Source organism: Dendrobates tinctorius, unplaced genomic scaffold (genome assembly GCF_039654945.1).
Source record: "Dendrobates tinctorius isolate UK_male_01 unplaced genomic scaffold, ASM3965494v1 ptg000103l, whole genome shotgun sequence".
In the NCBI taxonomy this organism is placed as follows: Eukaryota; Metazoa; Chordata; class Amphibia; order Anura; family Dendrobatidae; genus Dendrobates; species Dendrobates tinctorius.
In genome coordinates, this window is record NW_027361771.1 from 21074240 (window position 1) to 21093502 (window position 19263).

The 19263-nt window shown below is 41.5% G+C and overlaps 1 protein-coding gene across 6 annotated transcripts in view; it reads left to right on the forward strand.

Annotated features, from left to right (window-relative positions):
* Positions 1-19263, forward strand: part of ASPSCR1 (ASPSCR1 tether for SLC2A4, UBX domain containing) — a 162166-nt gene that overhangs the window by 122796 nt on the left and 20107 nt on the right. For 3 of the 6 annotated variants that reach the window (XM_073588119.1, XM_073588121.1, XM_073588123.1), the window contains one exon: positions 6169-6189. The exons of the other annotated variants lie outside the window; for them this stretch is intronic. In XM_073588119.1, the coding sequence (XP_073444220.1) occupies positions 6169-6189 (21 nt within the window). The remainder of the gene's footprint in view (positions 1-6168; positions 6190-19263) is intronic. 6 annotated transcript variants of the gene reach the window in all.

Below are 19263 nucleotides of genomic sequence, written 5' to 3' on the forward strand. Positions count from 1 at the left end.
GCTTTCACACTCGTGGTAGCATAAGACAGACTCTACAACCCACACAAGTGGCTCAGGTAGTGCAGCTCATCCAGGATGACATCAATGTGACCTGTGGCAAGAAGGTTTGCTGTGTCTGTCAGTGTAGTGTCCAGAGGCTGAAGGCGCTACCAGGAGACAGGCCAGTACACCAGGAGACGTGGAGGGGGCCGTAGGAGCGCCACAATCCAGCGGCAGGACCGCTACCTCCACCTTTGTGCAAGGAGGAACAGGAGGAGCACTGCCAGAGCCCTGCAAAATGACCTCCAGCATGCCACAAATATGTATGTGTCTGCACAAACGGTTAGAAACCGACTCCATGAGGATGGTCTGAGGGCCCGACGTCCACAGATGGGGGTTGTGCTCACAGCCCAACACCGTGCAGGACGCTAGGCATTTGCCACAGAACACCAGTATTGGCAAATTCGCCACTGGCGCCCTGTGCTTTTCACAGATGAAAGCAGGTTCACTCTGAGAAGATGTGACAGAGTCTGGAGACGCTGTGGAGAGCGACCTGCCTGCAACATCCTTCAGCATGACTGGTTTGGCAGTGGGTCAGTAATGGTGTGGGTGGCATTTCTTTGGAGGGCCGCACAGTGTTGGGCTGTGAGCACAACCCCCATCTGTGGACGTCGGACCCTCAGACCATCCTCATGGAGTCGGTTTATTCCATTTGCACAACAGCATGTTAAATTGATTGTCAATCACTGTTGCTTCCTAAGTGGACAGTTTTTGATTTCACAGAAGTTTGATTTGCTTGGAGTTATATTCTGTTGTTTAAGTGTTCCCTATATTTTTTTGAGCAGTGTATGTATGGAGGAGTGGGCCAAAATCCCTGCTCCACTGCATGCAAACTAGGTCAAGAATTACAGGAAATGTCTGACCTCTGTATTTGCAAACAAAGATTTCTGTACCAAATATTAACCCATTTACCCCCAAGGGTGGATTGCATGTTCACCCCTTTACTCCCAAGGGTGGTTTGCATGTTAATGCCCCGGGCCAATTTTTACAATTCTGACCATTGTCCCTGTATGAGGTAATAACTCTGGAATGTTTCCATGGATCCCGGTGATTCTGACTTTGTTTTCTCGTGACATATTGTACTTCATGTTAGTGGTAAAATTTCATTCATATAACTTGCATTTATTTGTGAAAAAAACGGAAATTTGGCGAAAATTTTGCAATTTTCCAAATTTGAATTTTTATGCCCTTAAATCACAGAGATATGGCACACAAAAAAACTTAAGTAACATTTCCTACATGTTTACTTTACATCAGCACAATTTAGGAACCAAAATTTTTTTTTGTTAGGAAGTTATAAGGGTTAAAAGTTGACCAGCGATTTCTCATTTTTACAACACCATTTTATTTTTAGGGACCACATCACATTTGAAGTCACTTTGAGGAGTATATATGATAGAAAATACCCAAAAGTGACACCATTCTAAAAACAGCACCCCTCAAGGTCCTCAAAACCACATTCAAGAAGTTTATTATCCCTTCAGGTGCTTCACAGGAATTTTTTGAATGTTTAAAAAAAAATGAACATTTAACTTTTTTTCACAAAAAAAATTACTTCAGGTCCAATTTTTTTTTTACAAAGAGTAACAGGACATATTTGACTGCAAAAGTTATTGTGCAATTTGTCCTGAGTACGTTGATACATGATGTGTGGGGGTGGACCACTGTTACGGCGCATGGCAGAGCTCAGAAGGGAAGGAGCGCCGTTTGACTTTTTCAACGCAAAATTGGCTGGAATTGAGATCGGGCGCCATGTCACGTTTGGAGAGCCCCTGATGTGCTTAAACAGTGGAAACTCCCCACAAGTGACCCCATTTTTTAAACTAAACCCCCAAGGAACTTAGCTAGATGTGTGGTGAGAACTTTGAACCCCCAAGCGCTTCACAGAAGTTTATAACGTACAGCCGTAGTTAAAAAAAATCATATTTTTTCCACAAAAACGATCTTTTCACCCCCAATTTTTATTTTTCCAAGGGAAACAGGAAACCAAAAGCTATTGTGCAATTTGTCCTGAGTACACTGATACCCCATATGTGGGGGTTATCCACCTAACCCTAGCCCTAACCCTAATGGGAAAATGGAAATAAATACATTTTTTTTTTCATTTTATTATTTTTCCCTAACTAAGGAGGTGATAAAGGGGGGTTTGATTTACTATTTATGGCGGGTTTTCATGTTTGGCAGCTGTCATACGCTAAAAGATGCTTTTTATTGTAAAAAATGTTTTTGCATCACCACATTTTGAGAGCTATAATTTTTCTTTATTTTGACCCACAGTCATGTGAGGTCTTATTTTTTGCGGGACGAGTTGACGTTTTTATTGGTACCATTTTCGGGCACGTGACATTTTTTGATCGCTTTTTATTCCGATTTTTGGGACGTAGAATGAACAAAAACATGCATTTCATGAATTTCTTTGGGAGGGGGCGTTTACACCGTTCTGCGTGTGGTAAAATTGATAAAGCGGTTTTATTCTTCGGGTCAGTACGGTTACAGCGATACCTCATTTATTTTTTTTATGTTTTGGCGCTTTTATACAATAAAACCAATTTTATATAAAAAAATTATTTTTGCATCGCTTTATTCTGCGAGCTGTAACTTTTATTTTTTCGCTGATGATGCTGTATGGCGGCTCGTTTTTTGCGGGATAAGATGACGTTTTCAGCGGTACCATGGTTATATATGTCTTTTTGATCGCGCGTTATTGCACTTTTTGTTCAGCGGTATGATGAAAAAGCATTGTTTTTTACTTTTTTTTTTTTTTGAAGGGGTTCGCTAAAGGGGTTAACTAGTGGGCCAGTTTTATAGGGCGGGTCGTTACGGATGCGGCGATACTAAATGTGTGCTTTTATTCTTTTTTTATTTAGAAAAAAAATTATTAGGGAATATACTTTTTTTTTTTTTTTTTTTCAGGATTTTTTTAAAATTATTTTTACAAGTGTTTTTTTTTTTTTTTTACTTTATTATATTGTCCCGGGGGGGACATCACTGTCTTGTGTCAAATCGCTGATCTGACACTTAGAACAGCGCTGTGTCAGATCAGCGATCTGGTAGGCGCTGCTGCAGGCTTCCTCATGTCTGCTTTCAGCAGGCAGTGAGGAAGCCGCCTCCCTGTAGGACCCCGAAGGCCCCCCGTGGCCATATTGGATCCGGGGGCCTGCAGGGAGGAGGACTGTCAGAGCGACGCAGCACATCGCGTTGCTCCGTGGGTCGCAGGGAAGCACGGAGGGAGCCCCCTCCCTGCGCGCTTCTCTCCTATGCCCCCAGTACACTGCGATCATGTTTGATCGCAGTGTGCCAGGGGTTAATGTGCCGGGGGCGGTCTGTGACCGCCCCTGACACACAGAGCCAGAGGTCAGCTGTGATAATCAGCTGACACCCGGCCGTGATCAGCGGCGCTCCCCCCGTGAACACCGCTGATCATGTGTGACGTAATATTCCGTCCTTGGGACTTAGGTCCCAGGTCACATGGACGGAATATTACGTCCAGTGTAGGAAAGGGGTTAATGACCAGGCCAATTTTTACAATTCTGACCACTGTCCCTTTATGAGATAGTAACTCTGGAATGCTTCCATGAACCCCGGTGATTCTGACAATGTTTTCTCGTGAGATATTGTACTTCATGATAGTGGTAAAATATCTTTGATATGACTTGCGTTTTTTTGTGAAAAACACGGAAATTTTGCCAAAATTTCGCAGTATTTCAACTTTGAATTTTCATGCCCTAAAATCACAGAGATATGTCACATAAAATACTTAGTAAGTAATATTTCCCACATGTTTACTTTACATCAGCACAATTTTGGAACCAAATTTTTTTTGTTAGGACGTTATAAGGGTTAAAAGTTAAACAGCGATTTCTCATTTTTACAACACCATTTTGTTTTGTAACATTTAAAGTCACTTTGAGGGGTCTATATGATAGAAAGTGACACCATTCTAAAAACTGCATCCCTGTAGGTGCTCAAAACCACATTCAAGAAGTTTATTAACCCTTCAGGTGCTTCACAGGAATTTTTGGAATGTTTAAGAAAAAATGTTTTTCACAATAAATTTACTTACATTTCTTTTTATTTTACCAAGGGTAACAGGAGAAATTGAACTCCAAAAGTTGTACAATTTGTCCTGAGTACGCTGATACCCCATATATGCAGGTAAACCACTGTTTGTGCGCACGGCAGAGCTCGGAAGGGAAGGAGAGCCGTTTTACTTTTTCAACGCAAAATTGGCTGGAATTAAGATTGGACGCCATGTCGCGTTTTGAGAGCCCCTGATGTGCCTAAACAGTGGAAACTCCCCATAAGTGACCCCATTTTGGAATCTAGACCCCCTAAGGAACTTATCTAGATGTGTGGTGAGAACTTTGAACTCTCAAGTGTTTCACTAAAGCTTATAATGCCCGGCCGTGAAAAAAATAAATTTATTTTTCAACAAAAAAATTTTTAGCCCACATTTTTTTTTATTTTCCCAAGGGTAACAGAAGAAATTGGACCCAAAAAGTTGTTGTCCAATTTGTCCTGAGTACGCTGGTACCCCATATGTGGAAGAAAACTACTGTTTGGGCACACACCGGGGCTCGGAATGGAAGTAGTGACATTTTGGAATGCAGACTTTGATGGAATAGCTTGCGGGCGTCATGTTCCGTTTGCAGAGCCCCTGATGTGCCCAAGCTCATCAAGAGAATGCCAAGAGTGTGCAAAGCAGAAATCAAAGCAAAAGGTGGCTACTTTGAAGAACCTAGAATATAAGACATACAGTATTTTCAGTTGTTTCACACTTTTTTTGTTAATTATATAATTCCACATGTGTTAATTCATAGTTTTGATGCCTTCATACTGTTCAGCAGAATTTCATACTGCACACCTCAGCTGCTGCAGAACCTCATACTGCACACCCCTACACTTGAAAATAAAGCCTGCACCTTAAGAAGATGTGGTGATGAATGCAGTCTATTTATTCCAACTATCAGTTGATGTTGATGTTACTGAAGACGAGCAATGCCTGTCCTGGGCGTCCTTTTGGGCAGCTATGAGGTGTACCTGACTGGTGCTAAAAAAAAGGAGTGTTAGTCTGTGTGCTATCCGGCTTTCATTCTTTTTGGTACAGATACGATATGGATAGACAGATATGGATAAATGGATAGAGCAGATTTCTAATCTGCTTTTGCTATTGAAAACATTAGCTATGAGCTCAAAAACCTTTCAGGTGATGCGGTTTTTTGAAAAGCTGATCTGCTTTTGCAACTGAAAAACGTATCCTCAAAAAACGCAGGAAAAACGCTGTGTGTGAATGTAGCCTTAGATCACGAATAGAACAGTCATTTATAGGACATTTCATAACTTTCCCAAATTCCTATGAAAAAATATTCACATTCTGCACTGAACTACTGTACCCAATTTATTATATATTTTAGGAGTCGGAGTCGGTCCATTTTACACCAACTCCGACTCCACCAAAATGAGCTCCGACTCTACAGCCCTAGTAACCCCAGACCTCACTGCAGCTCAGCCCGGCCTGGAATGGAGCCCAGTGACCGGAGGTAACCTCTATGACGTCCCCCCCCCCCCCCATAGTTACTGACACTGCATTCCCAGCAGCTCATTCACCAGTGGTTCTCAGCGTGGATGGTCGCATCTTGGCACCGTCAAGGTTGAAAACTAAAATTTCTGTTTGGCTGCTGTCACATGCTAAAAATGCTAAAAGACGCTTTTTATTGCAAAAAATAGTTTTTGCATCACCACATTTTGAGAGCTATAATTTTTCCATATTTTGGCCCTCAGAGTCATGTGAGGTCTTGTTTTTTTAGCTGATGTTTTTATTGGTACCATTTTCAGGCACATGATATTTTTTTATCGCTTTCTATCCTGATTTTTGGGAGACAGAATGCGCAAAGACCTGCAATTCATGAATTTCTTTTTTGGGGGGGTTTAATACCGTTCCGTGTGTGGTAAAATTGATAAAGCAGTTTTATTCTTTGGGTCAGTACGATCATTTATATCCTTTATGTTTTGGCGCTTTTATACAATTAAAACTATTTTATAGAAAAAATAATTGTTTTTGTATCACTGAGAGTTATAACTTTTTTATTTCTCCGCTAATGGAGCTGTATTGTGGCTTGTTTTTTGCAGGACACGATGACGTTTTCAACGGTACCATGTTTATTTATATCTGTCTTTTCTATCGCTTTATTATTATTCTACTATTCCACTTTGTGTTCAGCGGTATGATGGTAAAGCATTTTTTGTCTTTTTTATGGTGTTCACTAAAGGGGTTATCTATTGATACAGTTTAAGGCTATGTGCACACGTTGCAGATTCCGCTGCGGGTTTTTCCGCGCGGATCCGCAGGTAAAGTGACCTGCGGTTTGGCCTGCGGTTTAACCCTGTGGTTTCACACCTTTACTATGTTAAAGGTGTGAAACTGCTGCGGAAACCGCCCAAACAATTGACATGCTGCGGTTTGTAAACCGCAGCAAAACCGCGCGGAAAAAACAGCAGCGTGAGCACAGCGTTTTGAAAAGCCATAGGGTTACATGATACTGTACTATGTCAGTGGAACTGCTGCGTTTCCGCAGGGCCAAAACCGCTGCGGAAACGCAGCAAAATCCGCAACGTGTTCATACAGCCTAATAGGTCGGGTCGTTACAGACGCGGCGATACCAAATATGTGTATTTTTATTGTTTTGTTTTTTTTCATTCAAATATTTATTTAGAGATTAAATATATATTGATTTTATTTTTTAATCATAATTTTACAATTATTTCAATTTTTTTTTTTCACTTTTTCCTAACTTTTTTACTTAGTCCCACTATGGGACAATCATTTTTTGCAAGCTGATCACTTCTATGGCATTCAGATGAAGCAGCATCTGCATGCCATATAAGCTGTCGGCACTGCACTGACAGAGACTTGTAGATCATGCTCTGCGCATGATCAGCAAGTTTACTTAGCTCTGGTGACCCGGATGTCATCATGACGACTTCCGGCTCACCATGACAATGATCAAGACCCAGCTTCACGCCACGGGGTCTTCGATCCAGAGGCAGAGGGGCTGTCAGCCCCTGTGCCTGCTCCCGACTGCTGCGATCTTGTTAGATGTCAGAATCAGCTGACAATCAGCCGCTCTCCCCCCAGGGAGCGGGGTCGATCGCTTAGACGTACTATTCCATCCATAGTCAAATTGTGCTAGGGCACAAGGACGGAATAGTACGTCTGGTGTCAGAAAGGGGTTAAAGTTCTGTTTTTCTATTGTGTCAAATACTAAATTTGCATTTTATTGCATGAAATGTGTAAAAATCACACAATGTGATTTGCTGGATTTTTTTTTTTGTAAGAGTCAGTCTCTCACAATTGAAGTGTACCTATTATAAAAATTACAGATCTCTCCATTCTTTGTAGGTGGGAAAACTTGCAAAATCAGCATTGTAACAAATTCTTATTTTCACCACTGTAGCTCCGAACACTTCTACTTAGGCATTGAGATGCCAATGTCAATCACTGACTGTGGCATTAAAATATTTTGAAATGGTATGGGCGCAGGGTACCAACTGAATACTATGTCAGCTGGTAAATGGAAAAACACAGAAATTGAGCTTGGTTTGATTTGATACACATGCAGCACATAAACGCATGTTGACATTGGCCACAAAACATAAAACCTACAAAAGACAAAATGAGCAAAAACCCTGCTGTAAATAAATAAGTAAAAGCAAAAGTGCATCTAAATAAGTTTTTAGTAATACTGTTTTTGATAAACAGTATTACTAAAAGCTCTGTATTATTTAGGTAAACTTTTTCTTTTACTTATTTAGTTACAGCAGGGTTTTTGCTCATTTTGTCTTTTGTAGGTTTTATATGTCAGCTGGTAGCCTAATGAAGGATATCACTATTTTTATTATGTACTGCAGTACTAATGTTTTGCAGTATGTAGTATACATTCTGCAAAGCATACCTACTAAAAGATGACAGGTTCAAGTCCTCCTAGGGCAGTGATGGCGAACCTTTCTGTGACCGAGTGCCCAAACTGCAACCTAAAACCCAATTATTTATGACAAAGTGCCAACACCAGCCAAATGCCCCATCATGATCCCCTTTTTGTAGTAATATGCCCCATCATGATCCCCTTCATGTAGAAATATGCCCCATCATGATCCCCCTCATTTAGAAATATGCCCCATCATGATCCCCTTCATGTAGAAATGCCCCATCATGATCCCATTCATGTAGAAATATGCCTCTCATGATCCCTCTCATGCAGAAATATGCCCCATCATGATCCCCTTCATGTAGAAATATGCCCCATCATGATCTCCTTCATGTAGAAATATGCCCCTTCATGTAGAAATATGCCCCATCATGATCCCCTTCATGTAGAAATGCCCCATCATGATCCCCTTCATGTAGAAATGCCCCATCATGATCCCATTCATGTAGAAATATGCCCCATCATGATCCCCCTCATGTAGAAATGCCCCATCATGATCCCCATCATGCAGAAATATGCCCCATCATGATCTCCTTCATGTAGAAATATGCCCCATCATGATCTCCTTCATGGAGAAATATGCCCCATCATGATCCCCTTCATGGAGAAATATGCCCCATCATGATTCCCTTCATGGAGAAATATGCCCCATCATGATTCCCTTCATGGAGAAATATGCCCCATCATGATCCCCTTCATGTAGAAATATGCCCCTTCATGCAGAAATATGCCCCATCATGGTCCCCTTCATGCAAAAATATGCCCCATCATGGTCCCCTTCATGCAGAAATATGCCCCATCATGATCTCCTTCATGTAGAAATATGCCCCATCATGATCCACGTCATGCAGAAATATGCCCCATCATGGTCCCCTTCATGCAGAAATATGCCCCATCATGATCCCCTTCATGCAGAAATATGCCCTATCATGATCCCCTTCATGCAGAAATATGCCCCATCATGGTCCCCTTCATCCACCTCCATCATTTCCTCCTCCCCATCACCCCATCATTGTCCCTGTCCCCATCACTGGCCCTCTCCCAATCACCACCATCATTGTCCGTCTCCCCATCATTGGCCCTCTCCCCATCACCCCCATCAATGGCTCTCTCCCCATCACTGGCTCTCTCCCCATCACTGGCCCTCAACCCCATCACTGGCCATCTCTCCATCACTGGCCATCTCCCCATCACTCCCTTCATTGGCCTTCTCCCCATTACTCCCTTCATTGGCCCTCTCCCCATCATTGAGAAACACACACCACACACACACCACAGCGGCCACACTCACCACACACACACACCACAGTGGCCACACACACCACAGCGGCGACACACACACTCACCTCTCCACGTGTCGGCAGCTTCCTTATTCTCACTTCCTCTCACACATCGAGAGGCACGGCTGGATGACAAAATCATTGTGAGAAGCAAGAAGCTGCAGCTCCGGAGCAGTGAGGCGGGGCCGCGTGCCAGCTGAGAGGGCTCTGCGTGCCCTCCCTGGCAAACGTGCCATAGGTTCGCCATCACTGCCCTAGGGGGAGTAAAACATGTCTGAAGTATTCAAATATGGAAAAAAATTCACAATACAAAACATAAATCAATACCAACTTTGTAGACAATGAAGTCTACAAGACAAGGGTGAGAGGGAAAAAGAAGGGAGGCACAGATCTTTTTGATGTCTTGTTGCTCAGCGTATAACCCTGTGTTTGGGTACTGGAGTAATCGTCTAGATCTGCTGGACTGCAGCTCAAAACAGGTGGAACGAACTACCTTGTAGGAGATTCGTCAGGGAATGCAGAAAAGGATTTCCAGTTTGTCAAGGAGCGCTTCCGGCTGATTCATTAATTACTCCAAATATTTCAAGGAATATCCAGTTTATTATTAGACATACAAACACAACACGTTTCGGCTATACATAAAATTAGCCTTCATCAGGTATATAGGGGGATACAAAATCTTAAATATTGATGCTAAAAGAGAAATAACTTTAATTTTAAACATGGAAGATGTATGTGTGTGTGTGTGTGTGTGTATATAATATATATATATACTAGCTGAAGAGCCCGGCGCTGCCCGGGCATAGTAACTAACTGTGGTTAGTTATAGCAAATTATAATTAACCTCCATTCCTCCATCCCATAGTCCCGTGCCCATATACCCATCATACATATCCACGATCCCATAGTCCCATGCCCATATACCCATCATACATATTCTCCATCCCATAGTCCCGTGCCCATATACCCATCATACATCCGCCATCCCATAGTCCCGTGCCCATATACATATCCGCCATCCCATAGTCCCGTGCCCATATACCCATCATACATATCCTCCATCCCATAGTCCCGTGCCCATATACCCATCATACATCCGCCATCCCATAGTCCCGTGCCCATATACATATCCGCCATCCCATAGTCCCGTGCCCATATACCCATCACACATCCTCCATCCCATAGGCCTGTGCCCATATACCCATCATACATATCCTCCATCCCATAGTCCCATGCCCATATACCCATCATACATATCCTCCATCCCATAGTCCCATGCCCATATACCCATCATACATATTCTCCATCCCATAGTCCCATGCCCATATACCCATCACACATCCTTCATCTCATAGTCCCATGCCCATATACCCATCATACATATCCTCCATCCCATAGTCCCGTGCCCATATACCCGTCATACATATCCGCCATCCCATAGTCCCGTGCCCATATACCCATCATACATATCCTCCATCCCATAGTCCAGTGCCCATATACCCATCACACATCCTCCATCCCATAGTCCCGTGCCCATATACATATCCGCCATCCCATAGTCCCGTGCCCATATACCCATCATACATATCCTACATCCCATAGTCCCGTGCCCATATACCCATCATACATATCCTCCATCCCATAGTCCCATGCTCATATACCCATCATACGTATCCTCCATCCCATAGTCCCGTGCCCATATACCCATCATACATATCCTCCATCCCATAGTTCCGTGCCCATATACCCATCATACATATCCTCCATCCCATAGTCCCGTGCCCATATACCCTTCACACATCCTTCATCTAATAGTCCCATGCCCCTATACCCATCATACATATCCTCCATCCCATAGTCCCGTGCCCATATACCCATCATACATAATAGTCCGGTGCCCATATACCCATCACACATCCTCCATCCCATAGTCAACTATTATGACATCATAATGAGCGGCGGCAGGGCTTGCAACCTATGATGACATCAGCGTCGCCATGGCAACTATTGTGACATCCTAATGAGGGGCGGGGCTTGATACGCACACACTGCTTCCCCATTATGCAAATAGGGGCATTATGACATCATAATGAGGGGCGGGGCTTGACGCGCCTCACACTTTTTCCCCAGTATGTAGATAGGGGCAAAATTGTTTGGTAAATTGGAACGCGCGGGGTTAAAATTTTGCCTCACAACATAGCTTAGGACGCTCTCGGGTTCCAGACGTGTGGCTGTAGCTGCGACGGTGCGGATGCCTATCCCGGACATACATACATACATACATACATACATACATACATACATACATATACAGTATACATACACACTTTGCGCTTTATATAATATATATATATATATATATATAAATTTTATTTAATTTTTATAATCATTTCCCTGTTTGAGCACGAGGATTTTGCAATCTTCTTAAAGAAATGGGAATTATAAGAACAATTTTGCCTGATATTAAAAAACAAACATAGAAAATGTGTTTTTTTTATTCCAAGTAATATAGAGTCCACCTACAACTAGCCTCCCAACAGTTTGGAGAGGTGTGCGTGTGTTTTTAATCGATGATAATTGATTGAATGGTGGAACATTTTTTCCCCCTATATAAAAGTGTTTTTTAAAGATATATATGATTTCACCTGATGAAGGCTAATTTTATGTATAGCCGAAACGCGTTGTGTTTGTATGTCTGATAATAAACTGGATATTCCTTGAAATATTCGGAGTAATTAATGAATCAGCCGGAAGCGCTCCTTGACAAACTGGAAATCCTTTTCTACAATGCAAAACATAACAGTTTAAATAACTCTCCTTGTCCCACTCCAAAGAAAAGGAAACAAGCATATCTGGTATCGCAGATCTATTGAAAATATAAAACTAACACAGTTAACAAGGAAGGAATAATTAAAATATCACAATTGCCATTTTTTCAGTTGGTACATTTTCCCCCCAAAATAACAATACAAAGTACAGCTCAGTGTGTAAAAAACAAGCCTTCATACAGATCGAGTAAAAATCAAGTTCCCATGCAGCTATATTGACGAAAATATAAATAAAGAGAAAAAAACAAAGGCGCAAAAGCAAAAAATGGCTACATCGTTAATATGAACCTGACACCAGGTCAAAATTGACCAACTTTTTGGTCATATTCAATTCCTGCTGCTCCCCTGAGTATTCTGTTTTAATTAAATCCACCATATGGTTCAAGAGATTTGAGCCTTTTAACCCCTTAACGACCGCCAACACACCTTTTAACGGCGGTAGTTAAGGGTACTTAAACCACAGCGCCGTGAATTCATGACGCTGTGGAAAAAGTGTATAACGCCCCCCAGAGTCAGATTTTCTACCCCTGGCATCCGAGACCTCAGGGAACAGGTTTCTGGTCGGATTTTACCTACCCCGCTTTTGCGATTGCTGTTATTAACCATATAACGGCGACTACAAAAAAAAGTCCGATGTGCCATTTAATTTCTCTCCTCTGATGTGATTGCATATCAGAGGAGAGAGAAATAGGGTCCCCGATCCCACCCAGTACCTCCCGGGGCTTCCCCTCCATGGGCGCCATCATGTCCCGGGAAGAAAATGGCAGGTGCACCCGCAGAGATCTGCCAGCCGGCAGCTGGCAACAATAAGAACATTTTTCCTATTGGTTCATTTTGGTCTCTGTGATAGACCCTACCACAGTGATCAAAATAAAAAAAAATAGTAAATAAACCCCCTTTATCACCCTCATAATTAGGGAAAAAATAATGAAATAAAGAAAATATATTAGGGTTAGAGTTAGGCTAAAGTTAGGGTTGGAATTAGGGTTTAGGGTTTTGGATTAGGGGTGTGTTGGGGTTAGGGTTATGGTTGGGATTAGGTTGTGGTTAGCATTAGGGTTGTGTTGGTGTTATGGTTAGAGAGTTATGGTTAGGGTTGGGATTAGGGTTAGTGGTGTGTTAGGGTTAGGTTTGTGGTTATGGTTAGGGTTGGGATTAGGGTTAGGGGTCTGTTGGGGTTAGGGTTGGAGTTAGAATTGAGGGGTTGCCACTATTTAGGCACATCAGGGGGTCTCCAAACGCGACATGGCGCCACCATTAATACCAGCCAATTTTGCGTTCAAAAAGTCAAACAGTGCTCCCTCCCTTCCGAGCCCCGACATGTGCCCAAACAGTGGTTTACCCCAACATATGGGGCATCAGCGTACTCAGGACAAATTGCAGACCAACTCTGGTGGTCTAATTTCTCCTGTTATCCTTGGGGAAATAAAAAATTGGGGGCTAAAAAAATCATGTTTGTGGAAAAAAATGATTTTTTTTTTCACGGCTCTGTGTTATAAACTTCTGTGAAGCATTATGGGTTCAAAGTGCTCACCACACATCTAGATAATCTCCTTGGGGGGGTCTAGTTTCCAAAATGGGGTCACTTGTGGGGTGTTTATACTGTTTAGGCACATCAGGGGCTCTGAAAACGCATCATGACACCCGCAGACCATTGCTTCAAAGTCTGCATTCCAAAACGGCGCTTCTTCCCTTCCGAGCTCTGCCATGCGCCCAAACAGTGGTCCCCCCCCCAAATATGGGGTATCAGCGTACTCAGGACAAATAGCACAACTTTTTTGGTCCAATTTCTCCTCTTACCCTTGTGAAAATAAAAAATAGCGGGCTAAAAAATGATTTTTGAGAAAAAAAAAATTATTTATTGTCACGGCTTTGCGTTATAAACTTCTGTGAAGCACTTGGAGGTTCAAAGTGCTCACCATACATCTAGATAAGTTCCTTAAGGGGTCTAGTTTCAAAAATGGTGTCACTTGTGTTTTTTGTTCACTGTTTAGGCACATCAGGAGCTCTGCAAATGTGACATGGCGTCCGATCTCAATTCCAGCCAATTCTGCATTGAAAAAGTCAAATGGCGCTCCTTCCCTTCTGAGCTCTGCAGTGCGCCCAAACAGTGGTTTACCCCCACATATGGGGTATCGGTGTATTCAGGAGAAATTGCACAACAAATTTTGTGGTTCATTTTCTCTTTTTACACTTTTGAAAATAAAAAAAATTGGTTCTGAAGTAAAATGTTTGTTGAAGTTAAATGTTAGTTTTTTCCTTCCACAATATTCTTTCTGTTCCTGTGAAGGAAGGGTTAATAAAATTCTTGAATGTGGTTTTGAGCACATTGAGGGCTGCAGTTTTTAGAATGGTGTCACTTTTGGGTATTTTCTTTCATATAGACCCCTCAGAGTGACTTCAAATGTGAGGTGGTCCCTAAAAAAAATAATAATAAAAAAAATGGTTTTGTAAATTTTGTTGTAAAAATGAGAAATTGCTGGTCAACTTTTAACCCTTATAAGTTCCTAACAAAAAAAAAGTTTTTCCCAAAATTGTGCTGATGTAAAGTAGACATGTGTGAAATGTTACTTATTAAGTATTTTGTGTGACATATCTCTCTGATTTTAAGGGCATAAAAATTTTAAGTTTGAAAATTGCAAAACTTAAAAATTTTTTCCTATATTTCCATTTTTGTCATAAATAAACGCAAGTCAAATCAAATAAAATGAAGTAAAATGTCACGAATAAACAGTCTCGGAATCAGCAGGATCCATTAAAGCATTCCAGAGTTATAAGCTCATAAAGTGACAGTGGTCAGAATTGTAAAAATTGTCCTGGTCATTAAGCTGCAAACTGGCTCCTTCACTAAGGGGTTAATTAAGTGCTAATTTTTCTGGTGTTTACCACAATGCGAAGTCTGAAGACATTCCCCCCACAGAATCCTGTGAGCACCTTATCCCTGTAAAAACCAGAAAAAGTAGCACGATATATAAAAGCCCATATCTTTGGAACTGTATGGCTGATTAAAAAAAAAAAAAAAAGGCCCACCTGGTAACAGGTCCTCTTTACAGGACAGCTACACATAATTGTTTATTTTCAACTATGTGATTGGGTGCTGAAGCAGCCTGAAGATTGGAGGAGTCTTGGTCCTGAAACCCCTACCATTTGCTCAAAACACATGTCTCATGAACTTATATTGAGCCCATACTTCACTCTCTGAACGCTCAAGGAAGAGCAAGGCACTCCTGCTTCTTAGGCTATGTGCACACGCTGCGGATTGGTCAGCGGATTTGTATCTGCGGAACCGCAGGTAAAACCGCAGGTAAAATGACCTGCGGATTGGTCTGCGGTTTATCACCTCTACAGTGGAGGAGATGGTAAACCGCAGCAGAATCCGCAGAAAAGAAGTGACATGTAATTTCTTTCTGCGGATTCAAAACCGCAGCTTTCCCGCAGTTAAAAATCCGCAGCATGTGCACAGCAGATTGTAAATCACATAGATTTACATGCTAATGTACATTGTCTGCAGAACTGCTGCAGAACCGCAGTGGCCAAAACCGCGTGTTGCACATAGCCTTAAGCAGCTCTCGTACAACAATCAGACAAGTGTTTCAAATGAATAATTGAGGCCTCAGGACCAAGACCCCCACTAATCTGCAAAAAGGAAAAATAAAGTGTAGGTACTCTTCCAGAGGTTACGGGCTGGTCAGCATGGAAATCCATCTAGAAATCTCGGATCCCATAGACTTTGACTGTAACATTCTACTTGCTGGTGGCAGCAGGATACTGAAATTCTCCATTTACATCAGTTGTCTTAACTTGAGAAGTGGTACATTTGTTTTTTTACAGGATTGTTGAGGTTTTCCTCCTGTCTGAAGGGACCAGCATGTAACAATAAACACTATCCACGTTTTGCTTCAAAGGCCCTAGTTACATGGAATTTTCGAGGGATTTGTCCCACTTTCAGTACTTGTATTCTCTAGTCGCTTTCTGTCCCTCAAACTGCTCAAACTGCATGTGTGAACAAAGTATTTCAAGAGTAGATGAATGACAAGATATCTGTATTTACTGCATATGCTGTCCTTGTGAGTGGCTTCAATAATTATATATTGTAATGCAATATATTTAAGGCTGCGTTCACACATTGCGATTTTTCGTGGCGGTTTTCCCGCGAAAACGCAAAAAAAAAACAGCATCCCATGCAATCCTATGGGATTCCACAATACTGTGCTAATGCTGCGGATTTTCCCGCGGCGGAATCGCATCACGGAAAAATACGCAGCATTATTATTTTGCGGAATCGCGGCGATTCCGCCCACATAGGAATGCATTGTTCTGCTTACTTTCCGCATGTGGCTGTGCCCACCATGCGAAAAGTAAGCCGAACATTTGCGGATGGTACCCACGGGCTGGAGGAGAGGAGACTGTCCTCCAGGTTGTGGGTACCATATCCCTGTAAAAAATAGAATTAAAATAAAAAAATCTGGTTATATTCACCTTCCGACGTCCCGCGCAGCCTTACCGATGCTCTCGCCACCTCCCGTTCCCAGTAATGCCTTGCGGCAAGGACCTGTGTTGACATTGCGGTCTCGCAGACCGCGACGTCATCAAAGGTCTCGCAAGGCATTGCTGGGAACGGGAGCATCGCGAGGATCGGGAACGCTGCGCGGGACGTCGGAAGGTGAGAAAAACACTATTTATTTATTTTTTTTTTTCACATTAGATCTTTTTACTACTGATGCTGCAATAGTAAAAAGTTGGTCACACTCGTCAAACACTATGTTTGATGAGTGTGACCAACCTGTCAATCAGTTCTCCAAGCGATGCTACAGATCGCTTGGAAAACGCTAGCATTCTGCAAGCTATTTACGCTTGTAAATCGCTAGTTTTTCCACGGGAAAATCGCGGGAATTTAAAATGCGGTTTTCCCGCGGAATGGAATTCCGGAATTCCCGCGGTAACTTCCGCAGGAGTTCCACAACGTGTGCACTTAGCCTAATTTTAAAGGCTTATTCCGGACACGTTATGTTTGCACAATGAAACATTGTTGCCATATATTGCCTGTACAAATAATAATACATTTCCTGCCTTACAGTTTTTGAGATCTCCACTTGCTGACATTCAGTAGAAATCTTTTTTTTTTTTTTTTCTCTCAGCGGATGTCTGCTCTGGTAATATGATGAAAACTCAGCTGCAAGACTGGTTACAAAATACAATTACATAGATGAGAACAGTGACTTCTGCTCACTATCCTGAGACTACCGCCAATTCCCTCATGATACAAATGTCCATGAAAAAGACCTTTGCATAGAGCAAAACGTAGGTCGGTATCGGCTTATCTTTTTGCTGGATCAAATAATTAAAATTCAAGCAGAATTCAGGGCTCTCATCTATTTTTGACCTAGTATATTAGATTGAATATATCGTTTGAATGACTGTTCCTTTCTCAAGCATGGAATTATTAGAACAGCATTGCTGGCTTTGATTTTCACATTGGTTGCAATTACAGTTATTAGAGCGCTCATATTCTCCCGAGCCCTTCACCCATGTGTCCAAGACAGGTCTTTATGGAATGACAACATTAACAGCACTTAAAACTGTGAACAATTAATGTAAAAGCTACTGAATATTGGATAATGAAAGAACTTTTATTATACAAAACATTTATTTGTAGAGAGGAGCAAGTTGATTTGCAGGACCCTAGTCTATGGCCACCAGACGAAAGCCCTGTTTTATTTTGACCATTCTTATTTTCTGAAAATAAATACTAAATTTAGTGCTTGGAAATTCGAAGACCTGTTGTCAGTAGTTTATAGAATAAAAGAGCAATTTACATTTTACTCAAAAATATACCTATAAAGACAAAAATCAGACAAACTGAAAATGTTGATACCAATAGAGAAAGAAAGAGCCACTGGTGTCCTTAAATATGAATAAAAAGCAATTTTATATAATAATAGTAACATGCATGTAAATATTCGTACACAAATACCAGTGAAAAATGCAGAAAAGGAGACTATCCCCAAGTGCCCAGTAACTTCTTAAACAGGTTGAGAAAGTGTCACACAATTGTCCAAATCATGGTAAGCCAGAGAAGTAAATAATATGTCAGATAAAGTAACGGCCACAATGGCACAAAACCACACACAGCGCCCAAGTGTTATACCAAATGGCTGGAGGGCCCAGTATGGAGTGAAAAAAGTTGCCAGGCTTACCAGAGAGAGGCGACACGGACAGGATGGAGGATCAATTGTGTGACACTTTCTCAACCTGTTTAACCCCTTCGCACCCGAGCCTGTTTTTGCCTTCGTGACCAGGCCAATTTTTTTCAATTCTGACCAGTGTCACTTTATGAGGTCATAACTCTAGAACGCTTCAACGGATCCTACTGATTCTGACATTGTTTTCTCATGACATATTGTACTTCATGATGGTGGTAAAAATTTTTAGATATGATCTGCGCTTATTTGTTAATAAAATCAAAATTTGGCGAAAATTTAGAAAATTTTGCAATTTTCAAACTTTTAATTTTTATGCCCTTAAATCAGAGAGTGATGTCGCACAAAATAGTTAATAAATAACATTTCCCACATGTCTACTTTTACATCTGCACAATTTTGGAAACATAATTTTTTTTTTTAGGAAGTTATAAGGGTTAAAAGTTGACCAGCGATTTCTCATTTTTACAACAAAATTTGCAACACCATTTTTTTTTAGGGACCACCTCACATTTGAAGTGAGTTTGGGGGGGTAAATATGACAGAAAATACCCAAAAGTGACACCATTCTAAAAACTGCACCTTTCAATGTACTCAAAACCACATTCAAGAAGTTTATTAACCCTTCAGGTGCTTCACATGAATGAATGGAATACGGAAGGAAAAAATAAACATTTAACTTTTTTTCACAAACATTTTACTTCAAAACCATTTTTTTTTATTTTCACAAGTGTAAAAAGAGAAAATGAACCACAAAATTTTTTGTGCAATTTCTCCCGAATACGCCAATACCCCGTATGTGGGGCTAAACCACTGTTTGAGCACATGGCAGAGCTCAGAACGGAAGGAGTGCTGTTTGACTTTTTCAATGCAGAATTGGCTGGAATTGAGATTGGATGCCATGTCGCATTTGGAGAGCCCCTGATGTACC